Source organism: Barbus barbus (assembly GCF_936440315.1).
Source record: "Barbus barbus genome assembly, chromosome: 18".
Classification (NCBI taxonomy): Eukaryota; Metazoa; Chordata; class Actinopteri; order Cypriniformes; family Cyprinidae; genus Barbus; species Barbus barbus.
Window position 1 is genome coordinate 15,172,421 of NC_136746.1, and position 21,333 is coordinate 15,193,753.

The window sequence follows — 21,333 nt, forward strand, 5'->3', positions numbered from 1 at the left end:
TAATGGCTGCTGAAAATTTAGCTTTGCCATCACAGGAATAAACTGTATATTAATATATATATAAAAAAACAAAGCAGTTATTTTAAATTGTAACAGTATTTCACAATAGTACTGTTTTTACTCAATATGCAGCCTTGAGAGACTCAACACATAAGAAAAATAAGAATATAATACTGTATTTTCAAAAACCTACATTTAAATATTAAATGGAACAGTTATCCTTTCAAAACAGATTTATTTAGCCTAAGCCTTCAAAACATACAAACATTTTAGCATTTCTTTACTGAGCGGCTGTAACATAATATTCACATTATATACAGCTAGAATGGATAACACCAAACACAAAAAGTTACATTTACAGCAAAATCTTAGGGTGACACCAAACTACTTGTAGTAGTCGAGTGCTCCCTATAAAAACTTGTATATAAATTTTTGTCAATATGCTTCAGTCATAATCAAATACTCAAGACAGATAATAAATGTTCAAAATATATAAATAACTCTTCATTAAATACACCTATTATTCATAGTGCAGTGAAGCGTAACCCTTTTGAAGTGCCATTTGATGGAATTTGTGTCCCAGATCATGTCAAAATCAGTTTTTGTATTTTGTATCCTTGATGTCTGAATTTGATCTATATGCTGGCAGTGTTAACAGTCAGTTTAGATCTTCATGACCTGCATTTGCATTAGAGTGTTGTTTTACAGGTTCTACAATTTCTTGGATCCATCATGTTTCTGATATCAATAGGACAATTCATGAGGTTATGATAAGCAGCATAGAAGCTTACCTTCACTCTCCTATAAAGCAATACTTCACATAAATTCAAATGAACATAACACACCAGTTTGTAAACAGGTAGAATTATTTCCGACCAAATCACACTTCCTTGAGCAGGTCTCTCAGTGCAATTGAGGTATTAGACTTGGTTACTCTGAACAAACCAGCTTATAGTGCCTCTTGTTTTACCACAGCACTGAATGGATCAAAAATTTGAAAATGAGTGCCTGAGAATTCAATGGCTCGGCCATATCCAAAGGGTTTCAACACAGATTTTGCATCACGTCATTCTCAAGCTCAATACATATTTTAAATACACTTTACACTACATAATATGCTGGGGTCGATTATTGTGATGGATTTTAACATCCGTTTCACATGGTAATTGGTCATTGTGCACTGAGTAAAGTTATTCTGACATTCCTGTTGAAATGATGACAGCGTGTTAAGTAATCCCTTGAGAAAAAGAAGTGCACTTTAGCATACTTTTAAAAAGAGTACTTATTGGACACCTAATTGCATGTTATTTGCAATTCAATGATAATAGTTTAAATGCAATATTTTATTAAATACAATTAATTGCATTTCACCTAAGACTTAGCATATCTTTATCTGTAGTTTCAATTGCCCTTAAAATATGGTTAATATATACTGACAAGCATTTATGGTAGAATAAAATACACTTTAATGTTCAGCTGAAACTTGTATAACATATATTTTAAGCATTTTTCTAATTACACATTTTAATAAACTTGCAATTTAGTACATTTAAAATATAATTATCTTAAATGTAATATCAAATAAAACACCACAGAATTTTAATCAAGTACTTTACTATTACTTACTCAAAATAAGTGTACTATAAAGCACAACAGCAGATTACTTAAACATAATGATTTAAAATGTAACTTTAAATCTGACATCATTACAGAGTGTTTTACGAAACAGTCAAGAAAGAGTACTCTATAAGTGGCCGTAATTTCATTAATATTATATTATCCTCGAGTACAGTTTCTTACAAATACACTTTTAAGATTTGAAGTACACTACAAGTGCACATTCATGCACTACAATTAAGCGCACCTATTTTTCACAAGGAATGTGCTATTTGCACTGTCATTATCACTAGTTCGCTGTCATGGTACAAAGAGAAATAATGCATTCATATTCTTAGTAATTGTACCAAATGAGCAACTAATTGTCTTCAAACATCTTAGGCATGCTTTGAGACGTGCTTTAAGAAGGTTTAAAGGACTATACAGACTAAGTTCTCGAACTTCCCATAAGGAGTTAAAGTGCTTGATTGACCTCAAATGATGAAATGATCTAAAAAGCAAAATCTACAATGCTTTAAATATATAAAGTGAACAACACATGTTCACATGATAAAGAGGCTCGCTTCTCATTTGGCTGTCGCTCCCAGGGCCACCAGATGAAGTTTGCACTTCTGTTCAAATGAAAAGCCACGAGTGTATTAACAGACGATCAACAAGCATAATACACAGATAAACCAAACAGGTTTGTGGTGACAACACAGACTGACAGAAATAAGACAATGTTAGGCTGGTGCTCCTTCTCATCTGCCCACTGGCAGATTTGGGTTTGCGGTTACTGGCCAGAAAAGCATGCCTTACCAGCGGTCACGTGGGGCACAGCAACCCCAACTACAGTTTCGTAATCATGACGACTTGATAACAGCCATCAAAGTAAACTGCAGCCGTCCTGGTAGCGCTCTATATTCAGCCACTGAATGATAAACAACCCATTCCGCTTGGGCTATCTCACTGTTTGACAGCCTGTCTGTAGCTGTGTCTCTGACCGTCTGAGCGTTTGGTCCTCCTGCTGCTGCCGCTGCTCCTGCTCGACTCTTTGGTGCTGCTGGCATGACTGTTGTCCTGGGGTAACGTGGGGCTGGAGTGAGCCCTCTGCAGGCCGCCGTCGTCAAACAAACGGGCCTCAAACACCTCCAGGTCCGTTTCCCCTATGCGGATCTTAGCTCTCAGCAGCATTGCATATGTTCCGTAGCATGTTTTCTATGAGATATATTTAGGAAGATGTATAAATGGAGCAAAGAGTGAAGGAAGGAAGAGTATAGTAAAAAATGTTTTTACCTCAAAGTCCAGATACTCTTCCCTTTGCTTGTACTCTTCTTGGTCCCTGCTTTTGGTCTTGCGGTCTTGGGGCGTAGAGCGCAGTTCCTGGAGCTCAGCAGAAATGGCTCGAAACCGTGTCTCGTGAGACTTAAGCTGCTCCTCCTTATATCATAATGAAGAAAAATTAACTTTAAGATTTTTTTTTTTTGTTAAAAAGTTTTAAATGTCAGTTTAGATCTAGCAATGACAAAAAAAGCCTGATTTGAGGTTGATCATTTTTTTTGTTAATTTGTAATTTCCTAAAATGTCACTAAATATATTGTTAAAAAGGGATAATAATTATGCAGTAAAGCAGCTTTTTAAAAATATAAATATTGGAAAAAATTTGTTTGGCAAATCAAATTTGTGGTGAACCCATGTGCAAAAATATTTAAGAAAAAAAATTCATATGGTACATCCACTCAAAAACAATTAAATAAATTATTATTATGAATTAATAATTCATGCTATTTGTTAAAAAAAATTTAACCTTGAAAAATGTATTTAAAAATGTTTATAAAAATAATAAGAACATTCACATGTATACACGTTTTACATTTTGTTAACACTTTAGTATAGGAACCAATTCTCACTATTAACTAGCTGCTTATCAACATGCCTATTATTAACATATTGGCTGTTTGTTAGTATTTATAAAGCACATATTCTCCATGACCATATTCTACATCCCTAATCCTACCCAATACCTAAACTTAACAAATAATTTACTAACTGTTAACAAACAGCAAATTAAGGGTTTATTGAGGCAAATGTCATAGTTAATATTTTGTTAATAGCAAGAACTGGACCTGTAAGCGTGACCTAAATTTTGCCAAACTTCTTCACATGAGCTTGCGTTTCTGTTCTTTGGCATCCTCATGCATGTGAATAGTGGTGAATTAAAGGAAAACTGTAGTGTGGCGCCTCTTAATAGAGAGAAGTGTTGGTTACCTGTGAGAGCTTGGTGTTTGAGCCTGGCAGAAGAGGGCGGCTGAACTTCCTTTGGGAGCCAATGGCTGCTGGGAAGGGAGGGGCAGAGAACATGGCTGCCACCGTGTTGATGCGAGTTATCCAGGACTGCATTTGCTCTGCGTTGCTGGAGGTGAAATGCAAGCACAGGTCAACCAGAGGGCAGCAAAATAAGAGAATTCAGTAGATGGAACAAAAAATGTCAGAATTGATCTGCTTAATACAACTGAAACAGTCTTGAAAACTGAGCAATTAGCAGGCAGCTGTTAGCAGAAGAGATGGAGTGGAACAGATGGAGCAGAATGAGAGGGAGAGAGTTTTAGTATGTGTATCTGGGACAGACAGAACAGCTGAGAAGGATCCATCCTCTTGGGAGATACACGTTGAGTCATTCATCTGAGATGAGAACATTTTGACAAGGGCTTTACCAGCCCTGCATGTAATCAACAACCAGCCGGTGCACTGGGTGCACTCAGGTGTGTGTGAGTTTGAAAGTCATTGTGTATTTTTGTGCTGTCCTGTTTCCAAAAGACAAAGCAACATGAGCTGTCCATGAGCCTTCTGCTGAATAATTCTTGTTGTCACTTATAAAAGTGACAAAGTGTCCAAGTTATGCAAAAAGTTCTATAAAAGGCTAAAAACTGATTTCATTGCCTTACTCTTATACTCTACATTTGAAATGTTTACGGTCGGTAATATTTTTATGTTTTTGAAGAAGTCTCTTCTGCACACCCTGGCTGCATTATTTAATCAAATACAGGTAAAAACAGTAATAATGTGAAATATTTTTACAATTTAAAAGAACCATTTTCCATTTAATTTATTTTAAACTGTAATGTATTACTGTAATGACAATGCTGGATATTGGCATTACAGTAGGCTACTGAGAATTGGAGAAAGGGGTTAAAAATCCTGAATTTTCAAAAAAACTGTCAAAATGCAAAAAAAAAAAAAACTTTATGGTACTTAAAAAGCTTAAAGATATAAAATTCTGTTTCTGATTTTGAAGTGAATCACTCTTATAGTACAAATAAGTCAACAAGACTTACGGGGCCTGGAAAAGGAAGACCCTCCAGTCAGCAGTGCGAAGGTAAAACACATTGGGTCGTTTGCTATAGTCTGCTGCCCGCATGGCTAAAGAATGATGGATTGATACTGCATTCTTCAAGTCCTCATCAGACAGCTGCTTATCCGGGCGATATTCATCCTGCAGACCAATCGCAAAGTAGAGGCAAATCACAAATCTTTTTTTTTTTTTTTACAGTTAATAACTGAACAACAACCACAAGAAAATATGGTCCATATAGCACAAAACATTAATGACTAAAATGTACCTTTTGAAGGTAAAGAATCAGTCCTTTTAGCATGGCATAAAATGTCTTCCATCCTCTTTTACCTCGTGGAGCTAAAATAACAACACACAGTCAAACTTTTAAACAAACAGTTAAATATTCTATAACTAGGTGAACATTTTTTATAAAATAAATACACTGAAATAATCATAATACTGATAATCACTTTTTCTGCCCCAGTAAAAATATAAAAAATTCTTAAAACATGATACATTTACTAAATTAGCAAAACTGTTTCAGATCAAACTTGTTTAAGATCTTTTTTACCCCATTGACAAATATCTTATTTTAAGCTTTATGATTAAACTACAATTATTTAGGCTGTATAAAATAGATGAAAATGAAAAAAAAAAGAACATTACTACATCAAATAAAAGGCTGCATCTGAGGAGCGGCTTACTTCTCTTGCCATCAGAATCAGCGTGAACTTTCCGCACAAGAAAGCCGTTCTTGTAGACCGGAGCGCTGCACTGCTGTGCAACACTGATGAGAGGGTTTCCACCGCCGCTGAGCCGCTTCATTGTGTGCGATGTGGAGTCTTTCCTGCCATCCACCTCAGAGAAAGACTTCAGCAGTTCCTCCTCATCGCTGTAGAAAACACAAACAAGAGCTTTATTATGAACAATAGTCTGTATTCTCACCTTTACCCACAAGACATTTTACATACTAATGCAAAATTCCCTGACTTTCAACATTTATCTTTAATTGCTGTTTTAGCTTTGGACCTTAAACACACACAGATACATACAGGTAGTGATTTAGAGAGCGAGGTAGCATAAAACTCCATCCCACCTCAATTAAAGGCATTTTTATTGTGCATTTAGAGTCACTGATATGGACTGAAACTGCATCTTTATTGCCTAGTCCTTGGCACAGTTGTATTTTATCTACAGTACATATATCCAGCTGAGTGACTGCTATGCAGGGAGTGCTGTCAGACACCCTGGAGAGCCCCTGAGGTCTGGACCGCTAAACATTTCTCTCTAACTGCTACGGAGTACAGCACATAGCCTTTGCCTTCACATGATAATGCTCTCATCTGTTGCTTAGTAACTGCTGGCCTCCACACTAGTAACCAAGAGAACCAGCTCAGAAGATGGAGCACCATGGGAGAGAAAGAGAGAGAGATGCAGAAAGAGCAGCCACATAAAAATGGTGACTGACGTGCATTGATTCATACAGTGAATGATGGCCTTTAGCTGAGAATCACACAATGCTAAATAAATTAAAGTGCAATGAAGTGAATCAAACTCAGAAATGGAGGGAGTGTGAAACAGAGAGACGAAAAGAGTGGAGGGACGCTGGGATGGATGAAGATCAAAGACCTGCTACTGAATGAAAGAGAATAAAACAATCACTCATGCTTTTCTCCTTCAAAGATAAACAAGGGTACTGCAGAACCCCTCAAGGAGCAAACGCAGTGCACATGAGAATTAGTATGTGTGTGTGAGAGACAAAGAGAGAGGGCTGTGTTTAAGTCTGCACATTAGCCAGTCAAAGATTTCAACCTGTAATTATGGCGAGGCAACTTGCGGTAACCATGGCAACAAAATCTGGAAAGCCAAAGTCGAAAGTAAGGGCTTAGAGCATCATACGGCTCTGGCCAGGTCATAAATATATACACATACAGTGCATACACTCTTTAAAAAAAGATTCCAAAAGGGGGTTATTGCAACGATGCTACAGAGGAACCATTTTTGGTTCTCCAAAGAACCTTTCAGTGAACAGTTCTTAAAAGAACATTTTAATAACCTAAAGAAGCTTTTCCAAAGAACCTTTAGTGCAATGAAAATGTTCCATGGATGCTAAAGGTTCTTCCTGAAACCATCTATGGCAATAAAGAACCTTTATTTTTAAGAGTGTATGGTTCTATATAGAACCTTAAAGGGTTTAGTCTTCATGTTTGGAACACCTAAAAGATTCCTTAATTGGGGCTTAATCGAAAGAAAACCTACTGGATTCTTTGTAGCCTGGTGAAAAGTTTCTAAATAACAACAGAACCTTTTTAGAGTTTTATGGATTCGGTTTGCTTTATTGCCACAACATTTGTGATATCTGGATTAAACAGTTTGTATAAATAGAGACTTTGACACTAGAAGAAACTAAAAAAAAAAAAAACAATACCAAAAAAATCAATAAATAATAATAAACAAAATGTAATTAAATACATTAAATTACGTATTATTTAATAGATCCTACGGAATCCTTTCATTTTTATCTTTAATGTCAAAAAGGTTTATTTTTAATAGAACCTTTCTGATTAAAGAGTTTTTTTTAGTCAAGCAAAGAACCTTTATAAAACCTTTATTTTCCCTAAAAGTGTACATAATAAGCACATCTCACTGAAGAAATGAAAGGCCTTTCCAGATGAAGGATTCTATAATGAGCTTACACCATTTTTAAATCAATAACACTTCTAAAGGCATTGAATTATTTTCAAATGTTTTGGATGACACTGGATGAGGAGGATGGTGCTCTTGAATCTGATGTAGTGAAAAGGAGCCCATAGGGAAAACATTAGACTTACATTGTCCACTGCAGCTTTTCATTTTTGATGGAGTTGTAGAGAGCCTGTTAAAAGAGGAAAACAACAGCGTTAAAGCACACAGCCCCATCAACAGTTTTGCCCTTTGCGTGTATACATGTGTGCTAAAACATCCCACTGACGTGTCTAAAAATAGCAACTGAAAGTTAACAATAACCATGAACCAGAAACAGGTTGCAGACGCCACTTTTCACCATGGAAAATTAACCCAACCATCATTAAAAGCAGAAGGAAAAAATAAGATATAAATTTCCATGGGCACATCCTGCAGTTAACAAATGTTACCTTTTGCTTTTTCTTCCGGGTTTGTGGGTGATTTTGGCCATCCTGAACCTTGCCGAGCAGATCAGGGAAGTCCAGGGGCTTTAAGGAACGCGAGCGAGGTGCTTTGGTGTAACGGAAAGGGTCCATCACGCTGAAGTCCCGTCCACATCGCACCGAGCACAGGGAGCGAGAGCGGAGACGACCAGTGGAGTGAATACTGTTTACACCAATCATGATTTTTCTAGATACAGGATCCACAGATGAGGAAATGAAGGCTTTAAAATCAAGCAATGCTAAATTAAACTTGACAGAGTCTTCATTCACTTGATTTCATTTACTTTTTTCCACGAGTAGAATCCAGAGCGGTGAGTAGAAATGAGTTCAAAGAGCACATCAAATGACACAGTGGCAAACTCAAAGTCTTTGGCAGTGGTGAAGCTCTTTGGGAGATCCTTGCGGGTGTCACATGGGCATCAGGCTTTCCGTAGTGATTCCAACTCTTGCATTATGGATCCATTCCTATTCATTATGCATGTAAAAACATCGCCGGGCCACTGCAAATCCACCAGCGCCATTTTGCATCAAACTTTCTGCTTTGACTGAAACACCAAAGACGATCAAGGCTGAGGATCTGCAGCCAACATCCAGTTGTTTCCTGGTATACATCCTCGAGTTCATCACACCTACATGCGCTCACAGGTGTGGTGCAGATGGCTTGCGAAGACCGTGATGGTGGAAGGAGATAATTGGAGAAGAGGACAGATGGATGAATGCGAACATCATTGAAGCAAATGCATGAGATAAACACACATGGGCTCATGCAGGGAACAGACTGAGATGGTCTGACTTCCACCCACTCTCAAACTGCCATCCCAAAACTGTGACGTCACCTAACGTCCCCCTCTGGGACGGAAAAATAGACATCAGACGTGTGAGAGACAGAAGGACCAGACTGGAGCAGGAAATCAGCAAAGAAACGAGACAATCCTGTTGCTTTGTGCAGTTTTCTCTATTCAGTATCAGTCGGTTGAATGCATTAGAAGTTTTCCAGAATTCTCTTTCATCCCTTTCTTTCTCTTCAAGCTTCTATCCTCATGCCGGTTATCCAGATTCTTTCACACCTGATTTTTTCCTTTACACAAAACAGAGCTCTGCTGAACGGCTGTAGGAACAATAAAGGTTTGGCGTCTGAGTCCTGCGCTCTTTTTCTTCTTCTCCTCACAGTCTTTTTCCTCCTCCGTGATGCAGATAAAAAATGGGCTGTGCGGTGAGACTGAGATCTTGTGAGGGAGGAGTGTTCACCCTCCCATCTCTCTCTTGCATTCACAATCTTGCCCGATCTCTTTCACGGTCTCTCTCACACTCTGCTTCTCAATTGATGTACCTGTCTCCAAGCATGACTGACAAATCACGGCACTTGAATGTTCCATGATCCCACCCTCCTGTGAATGTCAATCAGTTTCCAGGCTCTCAAACGTGCAAATCCTCACATCACTTTATTGCCATACTCACTGTCATTTTCAAAACGCATAATGTAGAAAAGGTCTGTTGTAATGTGTTATGACAATAAACCTGTTGCTCGAATTTATTATCATGTTAATTATGATAACCAAGTATGCTGGCACTCAAAATCAGCATTAACCTTTGAGTTATTTGATATTGAGTTTATTTTATTGGCTAGGAATAGCATTAAATAATAAAAGTATGCATTACTGTATTAATTAAAAATGTAAATAAATCAATCACTTTTTAAATGGACAAAATATAATTGAACAGTTCACACACAGGAGCAGCCAATGAACAGTCGACTTATGTTATCAATAAGAATTACGCAATTTAACAAGTCACTGGGGATATTGTAGAAGCAGTGAATTAATTTGGTTGGTGTGGTTTCTTTTGGCACGCTGCTCACTGATGCAGCCTGCTCTCTCTCTCTCTCTCTCTCTCTCTGTCACAGACAGCTCTGGGACATTGGGCATCCAATAGTCTGAGTCTAACTTTATTCAAACATGACCTGCTTTTATTTTGCCACTGTCACCAGGCAGCCAGCAGTTATCCCAGTGAGCTGGGCATAGGCAGGTTTTATCTGCTCGTGTTAGAGCATAAGAAGGACTCCATGTGTTCAGCAAAGCAGACTGAGATGCTAGCAGTTGAGATTGTAAAAGCAGTAAAGCCTAAATTGAAAAGTAAACACATCTTGGAAATGGATTACATCCATGTGTGTTGTGCAGTAGCTGCTGCATCATAGATAGTACCTGAAGAACTATAGTGAAAAAGTTCAAACTTTGTTCATTTTTAAACAATATAGTTCCAGTCCTGGATGGTAAATGATCATTACAGCATTTCATCTGTTACAAAATACACATGTTAATATTAATGATGTGTGAATTAACAATAAAAAATACTTTACAAGTTAATGATGATTTACATACAATATCGTTTAAAAGTTTGGGCCATTTTTGAAAGATTTTTTGCTAATTCTTTAATAAGGACCATTTCTCACTATCAACTAGTTGCTTATCAACATGCCTATTATTAACATATTGGCTGTTTGTTAGTATTTATAAAGCACTTATTCTCCATGACCATATTCTACATCCCTAATCCTACCCAATACCTAAACTTAACAACTACCTAACTAACTATTAATAAACAGAAAATTAGGAGTTTATTGAGGCAAAAGTTGTAGTTAATTGTGTTAATAGCGAGAATTGGGCCTTAAAATAAAGTGCAAGCGATTTTTTTTTTCTGCAAGGATGAAAACATTTATCATGGTTTCCACAACTGTTTTCAACATAGATAATTATAAAAATTGTTTCTTGAGCACTAAATCAGCATATTAAAATAATTTCTTAAGAATCATTTCCTGCATTAACAATTGAAATTAAAGAACTGAATTGAAGAATTGAACCTTATTGAAATGTTACCAAAAATGTAAAGATCAATTGTCAAAACAGAATTTTCACAGTTTGATGCTGTAAACTGTACAGTGACCAGTGGGAGGAGCATAATACATAATGCATTGATGCATATGCATATATTCATTAATCTCAACCTGGGACATAACAATAATTATGGTGTTCACACAACTGAGTGAAAGAACAAAACCACAATTCGCAAATTGAAAAAAGGGAACAAAAGAGAGAAAGAAGGAAAGGAGAGAGAGAGAGAAAGAGAATGAGCAATTTGTAACGCATTTATGATAATACCATGACAAAACCCTCATTTCAGTGAGAAGCCGTGTGCCAGCCAAATTCCCATCTGTCCTCCCTGCCACCCCTGCTGTTGCTGGCATGAAGACAGACTTGACACAGGTTTTTCACGGCCGTTAACTGCCATGAACCTAACCTGTTGGCTCAAAGACGTCTCTCTCAGCTGCCATCTCTATGTGTGCTATATTTAACCCTAAAACCTGTTGTAATTTCAGGCAGACAGAGATGAAAAAGAGGGTCAAGAGAGTAAAATTATGGGAAGGAATATCCAAACAGCTAAACACTTCACTCCCAGAGCCTAGTTATCCAGACTAACTGTCTTTACTCTGCATCTGTGTGGCCTTCACACCCTCACATGGTGGTAGGAGGAGAGAAACGGGGAGAAAGAAGACCAGAGCTGAGAAGAAGAGAGAAGGTTGCCATTCGTCAGTCAAGGCTTGAGATAAGGAGGACCATACAGATACGGAAATAACCTAGACAGACAGGCCTAAGTACAGTTCAAAATGCAAGATGGCAGATAGTTAAACGGCTAGAGCAAGAGAGTGCAGAAAACTGTGAAGAGAGTGAGGGGGTGGGAGGTGATGGAATAGAGCGAGGCACAGAGTGAGAGGGTGGAGAAGCGAACGAGGGATGAGCGACACACAGAGAGAGAGAGATGGCCAGAGGAGAGAGAGAGAGATAGAGTGGGAGGACCAAACGCTTGAAAGGCTCCCTGTATTTTAAAGCACATATTAGCAGAGTGGTTCAGATGTGGTCATCGTGTGGCTATTATTCTTGTGCAGCATGGACTGTAATTCAAGAGAAGGGACTAAAATAGACAAACCCTGAGCATCAGAACACTGGAGCACAGGAAGTTCATTGACATCAGCTGCGACAGAAACCCCCACATGGCTGATTTTAGTCACAACACTCAACTTCAATCAGGCACAGCGTGCATCTAGTGCAGCATTATAATGCAAAACTTCATCTTTAAGCTATGATCTGTGAGAATGGTTCTACCTCAGCTCCAAAAATATCTACAGTAAAAGTGCCTTTAATATGGACATTTACATGCATAAAAATATTCTGATAATAATTTTACATGCAAGAATATTCAGATATGAATCAGATTATTATGATTACAACATTGCAGATTCTATACATTTAAAAAAGGCATTTGACATATGCCTGTAATTTTGGGAAGTTTTAATCAATTCTACGTATATCAAAGCATATTACATACTATTTTTCGTCAAATAAATGCAGCATTGGTGAGCATAAGAGACTTCTTTCAAAAACATTTAAACAAATCTAATCAATCCCAAACTTTTGAAGTTTGTAGTGTATGAAAATTAAAACAATTCTACTATGAGCAATAATGAGCTGATTATTTACAGTTCAAAGTTACTAAAATGCATCACATTAAATACCAAGATTTTTCCAGAAGAGAGTAGCAGTTAAAGAATGTGCATGCCATAATTTATTTAGAATATGCTAATTACACAGGGTTATTTCATTAGCTGTGGTGCAAGTGAATGTCTTCTACGGCTTAAACACAATTAGACCTTAATGGGGTAATTCAATATGCAAACGTGGTCAGTGTGTGAATGTGTGCGAATGCTTGAAAACCTGAACAAACCTTGAGAAGATCTTTTGGGAAGTTTTGGCCATCATTTAGCCCCTCCAGGTTACTAATGAACTGCATGCAGGACATCCTCTTCCCGATGTTCTGAATGAGAGAGAGATGATAGCATATAAATTCACTGTCAGCTGATGCGCTGACCTATTTCACAGTTCCTGTGCACTCAACAACACTTAAAATACCAAGTACACAGTGGGCAGTAAACATGTTAATATTTTGTGCAAAAATAATCCTGCCTCCCCTGAGAAAAGTTTTTACTATTACATTAATGGATGAATTTCTATTTTTATTCCTAACTGTAAAACCGTCACTCCTCCTCATCCCCTCAGGGTGGTGAACAGCTCAGAGAATAAAATCCATCCTAAAAACACAATTCCAGCTCCCTTCACAGAGACTCAAATCTTATACATGCAAAAAAAAAACACAGTAGTAATTTCACAATAAATACATTGTAACTTCCAGTTTTTTAACAGTCAGGATATATTTTTTGTTTTCCACAAAACAGATATGGATATTTCAGAGATGTGACTGGCATTCATTTTAGAAGGCCAACTTTTGCACAGCAAAAACACATTGTTGAAAAATCTAATAAAAATAAAACAAATGTATTCATGCTTTATAGCTTACTGTATATAAGTCAAATTTATATGTATATTTAAAACCTACATTATCAAGTATCAATGTATATTTTTTTAAGTTAATATAACCTTGGGATTTTAACCTGAATATGATTCTTTTTCTCATTGTTTGTTATGTGTTTATAGTACATCAGATACATCTCAAACTCACATGACCATGCAGATCAGTGTTGAGCAGCATCAGGGCACAAGTCAGTGTGTGAACACTGTCTGAAAAACAGAGACACAGAACTTCCATAAGCTCACACAGTCAGAGCAAGAGCACCTCATAGTGTTAGTTATATTGTAATACACATCAGATGCACAACAAATGCACATTCATTCACACACACACACACACACACACACAATGCTGACATGGTTTACCTTCATTTAGAATAGTGTTTGGGTTGCACTGGAGGTATCTTTTCGAGAAATGGGATAATACTCGCTCCCTCTCTTGTGTCTCTCCCATTAGGGCAAACTCTTTCAAAAACACTCTAAAAAACAAGAATGACAAAAGACAATGAGAAAAACAGACTGAGAATTTGAATAAACCTGTTGGACATGAGAGCAATGAGAGCAAATATTTACTTAACTAAACATGGGAGGAATAGCAAGCTCACCTTAACGCCTGATCCATCATCATCCCCGAGAAGTTAAAATAACTGAGATACTCCTCCGCCACCATTTGACTGAAATCATTGCTGCACAAGTCATGAAAAGACAAAAGCGTAAGAAAATAAGGTTTTTGGGCCTCATACTGGGTGGGGGACCAAAAGTCAATCCTTTCATACAAAGAAGTTCACATGATCATTTTCACAAATAAATGACCTTAAAACAGTCCAGAATAGTAAAAAAAAATTATTATTCATTTTTAACTTAGATTTTTAAAATACAGTCCCCACTTTATATTTAAAACATCATATTTATTGTTATTAAAGAGAACTTCATAAAAGCTAAAAAAAACAAGGCAAGAGAAATTAACTAAATGAAATGCACACACAAAGGTCTTAGTATTTATTAATGGTTAAAATGATCCTCACTTCTTGCTCAGGTGACGTGCCACGTCTGACTTCTTAAATCCATCAAGATTATACAAACGTTTGGCCAGCCGTTTTGCAGCTTGGAGGTCAGCTTTGTTGCCATTGGCCAGAGCCTCAGTGCTGCCCACAGCCAATCGCTCAGCCACCTCTGGATCGGATTCAGACACCGGCCGTGATGGCCTCTCTCTGGAGCGGAGGAAAAATAAATGTATGACATCTACATGAAAGGTGACGCACATTTATTTGAATAGGAGTTATAGCATTACCAAGGAAAAGTATATGTTTTATTTGTAAAAAGGCAACCCAGATATGATATGTAAATATGCTTAAAAATAAGCCATCATATACAACTACACAGTGTAAGCATTCTGAACATATCAATACTGACTATTCGTTAAAGCAGTCAAATCATGAGGTTAAATTTGTTTACCTTCTATCTCTCACGTCTGAACCTGTTATTCTTAGCACTAGCAGTGTGATGTAAATAGAGTCTATCTGATCTCTCTATACAGATTCTTTCCCAGCAGATCACCTCAATCCACCATTCACAGAGAAACCAGCATTTAGTAACTAAAAAAGCACACCTGACAAACTATTTTGAGTGCATAAACCTGTACATTTGCCCTTTGTACATTATTCAAAAGCACAAAAGCTTCACATACAAACATAAAGGTCTTCAGCTGATATTCACATGTGAGAGGACAGAAAGAAGTTTAATTTATATAAAAAGTGTCAAATATATGTTAAATAAATTCCATTCAGTCTTGAATCAAAAACTAAAGCATAAAACTCTAATAACACAAAATGTCTGAAAACCCAAAACAAGAGCGGCTACCCAAAAAGTGCTAAAAAAAAGCATCTACTCTACCTCAGTGACCCAACTCTGCCTTTAAACCACCGCATTCCAAAGTTTGTTAGATGTACGAGCACCAAAAATGTTCATGCCATATGCGGATCACCCCTGTCATCTGTCTTTGGTTTGTTCCGAAGTTCTCCATTCCCAACCTACTCCAACCGGATAGTTCACAAACAAGGCAGGGGAGGAGACTCGAAGAAAGGGGATGAGGGCAGATTGTTTGTTCTTCAAACAATGCACAGATAGAAACATGGTAGCGAAAACCAGGAAGAAATATAGAGAGCTTTTCCGCCACGGCTTCTAGGATGTGGGAAGAGCTTCTACAATGATGCACAGTGACACTAACAGACACACCTTTGCTAAATCTTTCGGCTGATATATTTAGACACCTGTGTTTGAATAACAATAACATGACACACATATCATAACTTGTTTGGTGAAGGCTCGTAGAGGAGAAAAAATGTTAGAAATGCCAGTACATATTTCTACATTGTACGAATGAATGCTTTTTAGTGGACATGTTCACACCTACTCACTATAAATGGTGAGGTGAATGCAGAGAGGTATATGTGCAAACAATCACCTCACATGTGCTGAGACTCTACAACATTCCAGTGCTTTGTGAAAAACTTTTAACACACCTCTTTTTAACGATGGATGACAAGATTTACATACCAAAGAAGTAAAAAGACTGCATAATTTAAATTTTTTTTGCATGACTTGATAAGCCTTAGAGTATCACATACCAAGGAAATTATATTACCCTTTTCATTATGGTTATGAAAACACAATGAAAAAATGTTAAATGTAATTTTCCATTATGAAAACACATAATGAAAAAACATAAAAACTATAATAGTATCTGAATGATACTATAATAACACTGATACAGACAATAAGTTTCAAAAGAAGCCTACATTTTTCTACTCACCGGTATATGGCATTGTGGGGGGCATACATGTAATTATCCTCCAAGGCCCCACGCCCCCAGCAGAGCACATAATGAGCCATCACCTTAGCCCTGCCCCTTCACACCTTACAGAGCCAGATGACAGGAACTTGCTTATAAACACAGCATTCCACATTCCACATTCTCTACCCTTCCCTGAACCTCCTTTTGTCCAGAACTAGCCTGAGGAGGCTTTAGAGGAAATCTGACCCTCTGCTTCTGCAAATCCCTTGAACTCTTATTGAAGTCTTTTAGTTGCCGTGTTGCTGAATCTTTTATCCTACTCCAAACTTTTACAAGCTTTTTTCATCTTTTATTTTTGTTCATCTGTTTTATTTTCTCTCGTTCTTGCCTGTTTGTGGATGTGCATGCATGTTCCTCTCTTGTCAGCTGAGCTATTTTTCGCTGGTGGATATGGTCCGTATTTCCTTTCACAACTGTTTACTCCCCCTTTTCCCCTATTTCCAACCCTCTCTTCCTCTCTTTGTCTTGCCTTGCTACTTTTGTCCCTCCCATTAAACTCTGTCAATCTCAACATGGTTCAGAATACATAGTTTGTCTCATTAACAAATGATTAATATGTATAGATCTATAAGGAAAAGTAAAGTCCAGAATTATGTGTTAGAATAATGCTTTGTGTTTCTTCAATATCAGTGGCCTTTTGAATAAAATAATGGACAGATACAGCCCTGCTGAAACAGTAAGAGTTTCCTACTCTCTCTATTTAAAACCCTGAAATCACACGACAAGTTAATCTGCTCTCACCATGGAGACCAAGCGTGTCTGGCAAAGCTCCAGGTCTATCTGGCCCACGGCAGGAGAAGGAATGTAGCGGATGAGCCAGGTATCAAAGCAGACAGTTTCGGCTTTCAGGCCCTCTTAATAACCACAGTAAAACTCAGATAAAACATCCAGACAATGTTCCTTATTGTAAGGGACTAGAAAAGCTTATGCCACATTAAAATGCCAGTTTTAAAGTAATGAACACTGTGAAACACTGCTGTTGTCACACAACTCTTACCATGTTTTTAAAGGTCAAAAGCATATATTTTCTTCCGTCTGCGCTAGAAAAATATTTTCTTGTCTTGTGTGTGTGTGTGTTTTTAGCAAAAACATATAAATTGACAAATTGTTTTTCCTAATAAGTAAGCCTTTTATCTTAATTTTCTTACAGAGTAAATCCAATCATTTTAAATTCATTGCTTTTAAGGAGGTTTACATTTTTTATTGGAAAACACGATAAGAATTCTGATGATATTTGCAAGTGTGGACTCATATGGGATTATTTTTGTGCCTTTAAAAATGAACGTAACTTTTCAAGAAACTTATGGAAATATAAATTGAAACTAAATAGAATGTCCCTGAAACTGAAAAAAAAAAATCATAGGCAAAATGTAAAATTGTTTGAATTCTTCAGAATTAGGTGATCAATAAGTGCATATGCGTTATGGCGAGGGTTGTCAACCTTGATTGCCTGTTTGGAGTGAGATTTTCTTGACATCTGAATATATCACACACATAGTATTATCTTTCAGTTGTAACAGCACAACCTAATTAGATCCTACAATGCAAAAGAATCATCAGCAAAAAACATATCCTATGAGAACATTGGACATTATACAATATTTTCAGTATTATACTTCTAATTAAACCTCAATACACCTTCACGTTCTGTCACGTTTGATCAATCGCGCTCCTAAAAGCTTATATCGGCAGAGTAGCAGCAACAGAAAAATACAGGTTAAAAAAACCTCCTGATTTTATATCTCTAAAATGAAATATATAGCCGCTAACAGACACTCACATCCACACAGGCGCAACATTTCCAGCTTTCATTTCCAGGTCAAGAAGGTGTCAATCAAAAGCTCAGAAGCTAATGAGAACACTCCACTGCTTGCCCCGCTCCCACGAGAGATTTGTGCCAGAATGGCAAAAGAAAACTTCAGAAGCTTAAATGAAAACATAAAAAGCATAAAAAAGAAATTTTAGAAGCGTAAATGAAAACTCTGTAAGTGCATTTGTAAATACATATCAGAAAAGAAAGAGGAGAAAACAGTTAGAAAAACATGCAGTGTATTAAAAATTAAACCAAAGATTTTGCCTGCAATTTTTTTTTTCGGTTTCAGAGACATTTTATTCAGTTTCAATTTATATTTTCATAAGTTTTGTGAAGAATTACATAAATTTGTATTGGCACAAAAATAATCCCATAGACTCAGAGCTACACTCTGATTTATTCTGACAGCAGACTGGAAGGAGTAGCAAGAGATTATAGGCCTAAACACAAATCTGACCCTGAGATTGTGGGTCAGCCACAGCACCGGAAGGATCTTATGCGGTCATAAGAACTTAGTTAGGAACTTCATCCTTATGACTGCTTGCTACATGTATTTGGAGCTCATTCCAAGCCAAAACAGATCGCCTAGGGCTAGGCTACAAGCCACGCCAGCTGGTATATCAGTACAATCACATAGCTCAGCACCGCCCTCTAGTGGTAAATACTCAACTGTAGATTCTTTTTTGTAGACCCATCGTAAAACAGAAAGCCCATTAAAACCATTTTCAGTGAACAACTGGTTACTCAAATATGTCAAAATGAGCAAATTACATAGAGCTATGGGTACCATCTGTCACCAAAACAGCTGTTTGCATTTTGAGAACAAACTACGGCAGGAATGAGTTTGTCTTTGTGTGTGTGTGTCTGCGCTAACAGCTGTTCCATTTCTAATGTGTATAATTACTATTATTCTTCCAAGTGTTTATTTCACCAGGGGGGTTGGGGGTGTTTACACTACACTAACATATCTGTTAACATGCAATGATTAAATATTTATGGAAAATATACCCTGACCTCTACTAACCTTATGGCAGCATCTGTGTCAGTATCAGGCCTGCGGGCTTGATCAGAGCAGGATTCACTGCAGAATGAACTCTCTTCTTCATAGACACCGCTCTGGTCCTCCCTGTACAGGTCCTGGGAGGCCACACACTCTGTGGAATCAGACGCAGCAGGTGGTTCGGGGGACGTTAGAGGAGCAAAGTTCAGTTCGATGATCTGCTTGGCACTTTCACTGATCTGACTCTGAATCTCAGGAGTGAGGGTCGGAAAGTCAAAAGTGAAGACTGGTGGGCCACTAGGGGTGATGTCTTCACTATCCAGGCTGCTATAAGAGGTGCCTTTAGCACGGTGTGACTCCATAATGCTCTCAAAGTGTCTGCTGAAAGAGTCCAAACCATCTGATGAGATTCGGCAGGGGCTGGTGACAGAGATGGGAGACTTCAAAGCCGTGTGGCTGTCAGGCTGGCAATCTGGGGAACTACAAGAGGAACATAAGTCATAGATGTGTTCCTATGAGGGGTTCATCTGCCTCATTTAAAATTAATTAAAATGATGCCACAGTACCTTCCTATAATTTAAATGGCAGTTTTACATTTTCATGAATAAAAACCAAGTTAATACTGTGAAAAATTTTAAAATATTATCTGAAAAAAATAATTGTTAAATTCACATTTTATTTTTCTACCCACCATAAAAATACATAAAGAGAAACTACTGAAAATATGGGTGTCAACAGAATAAAATAACTGTAATTAGTCTGAAGATTTCCAACAAGTTTTTAGAAATCAGAATGAAAGTTACCCTGTTGAAAAAAACAGCATATGCTGGTTAGGTATGTTTTGAAGCATGGCTGCTGGTTTGAGTTGGTTTAAGCTGGTCAAGTGCTGGTCCTAAGCTGGTCCTAAACAGGAGCTAGTTACTTAGCACCAGCACTTGACCATCTTAAACCAGCTCAAACCAGCAGCCATGCTTCAAAACATACCTAATCAGCATATGCTGTTTTTTTTCAACAGGGTATACTGTATATGTACATTTATTCTATTTTTCTCAAAACTTCTGACCCCCTCGCACGCCATTACTGCCCTCCTGGGCGTCTCTAAGAATACAGACCCACTCTAATTTACCCCAAAGTCTTCAACATGGAGGAATCTTAAACATATGTCTTAAAGTTATCTGCTCTTGCCCATTTTGTTGTTTTTTGGTCAAGTGAAAATCCTCTGTTGCATTCACTAGGATGTGGATTGTGGATATGTGCGTGAATTCACAAATGCAATGGTGCTTAGTTGTAATCTATTCCACACTCACCCTCTCAGCAGTCGACTAAACACTTCATCTCCCTCAGGTGTGGCATTTTGCCTCTTTTTGTCACCTTGCATCCTCACACTGGCCCAGCTCACCATCTCTTCATCTTGCAGCTCCTCCTCTCCATCTGTGTGTGGGCACAGCACTCCCTCCAGGGGGCTGCTACTGCTGGTGCCTGAGGTTCCCAGCACACTGCGGTTGCTGCCAAATGCAGAGTCCACCTCCTCCTGTTCTGCCAGCATCACCTCATCAAGGTCTGTTTCCCTGTAACAGCGCAGGGGCACCACATCTATGTCTGTCTCTGAATATTTGACACTACGTTTGATGATGCCCGCCTTATTAGAGGACCCCAATGTGGGATGATGGTTTATCAACTCCACGTCAACTTGCTGTACATTGTGGCATGGGGATTTCGAAGAGCCAGTTGATTTACAGTGTCTTGAGTGTGTTGTTATAGGCCTAACGGGGGTAGACAAGGGTGGAATGGGTGTCGGAGATTCACTGGAACAACCACTGGAGCGTGCAGTGGAGGAGCCTGGAATGTGGAAAACCAAAGGATTGAGAACTGTTTGTTTACAGTAAACAGTTAATTGTTTTGGCCATATTTTAATTCTATTGGCAGAAGTTATTATCTTAATTGGCTTACAAATAAGGACATTATTAAATTAACAATGGTTTGAGTATGGCACTATCAATGCCCAGGACAAGAGTTTGATTCACAAGAAATTCATATACTGATTAAAAAATGCATAGCCAGAAATTCCTTTGGATAAAGGTATTTGCAAACTGTATAAATTTCAAGGTAAGGTAAAGGAATAGCCACATAAAACATATTTCAAGAATAATTC

The 21,333-nt window shown here is 37.7% G+C and overlaps 1 protein-coding gene across 3 annotated transcripts; it reads right to left on the reverse strand.

The window, feature by feature from the left end:
- Nucleotides 1-218: 218 nt before the first annotated feature.
- On the reverse strand, nt 219-16,814 carry LOC306884240 (PH and SEC7 domain-containing protein 1-like). 3 transcript variants are annotated; one of them, XM_079439969.1, is made up of 13 exons: nt 16,327-16,814; nt 14,540-14,725; nt 14,120-14,200; nt 13,881-13,993; nt 13,666-13,724; nt 12,874-12,963; nt 7,762-7,805; nt 5,635-5,822; nt 5,217-5,287; nt 4,932-5,089; nt 3,865-4,009; nt 2,893-3,036; nt 219-2,814 (listed from the first exon to the last, which is right to left on the reverse strand). In XM_079439969.1, the coding sequence occupies exons 1-13, from the start codon at nt 16,404-16,406 to the stop codon at nt 2,563-2,565; spliced, it is 1,611 nt and encodes a 536-aa protein (XP_079296095.1). In that variant the 5' UTR covers nt 16,407-16,814; the 3' UTR covers nt 219-2,562. The 3 variants fall into 3 exon arrangements, with proteins under 3 accessions (XP_079296095.1, XP_079296096.1, XP_079296097.1); XM_079439970.1 differs by lacking the exon at nt 16,327-16,814 and adding an exon at nt 15,408-15,639; XM_079439971.1 differs by lacking the exon at nt 16,327-16,814 and adding an exon at nt 14,970-15,502.
- Between the last annotated feature and the right edge of the window lie 4,519 nt (nt 16,815-21,333).

Bases quoted from the DNA above. Each gene is read 5' to 3' on its own strand.
- LOC306884240 (XM_079439969.1), bottom strand. From the start codon at position 16,406: ATGGCTCATTATGTGCTCTGCTGGGGGCGTGGGGCCTTGGAGGATAAT. The intron at 5,090-5,216 runs GTACATTTTAGT...ATTGGTCTGCAG, and splicing joins TGATTCTTTACCTTCAAAAG to GATGAATATCGCCCGGATAA. The intron at 3,037-3,864 runs GTAACCAACACT...TTATGATATAAG, and splicing joins CAAACACCAAGCTCTCACAG to GAGGAGCAGCTTAAGTCTCA.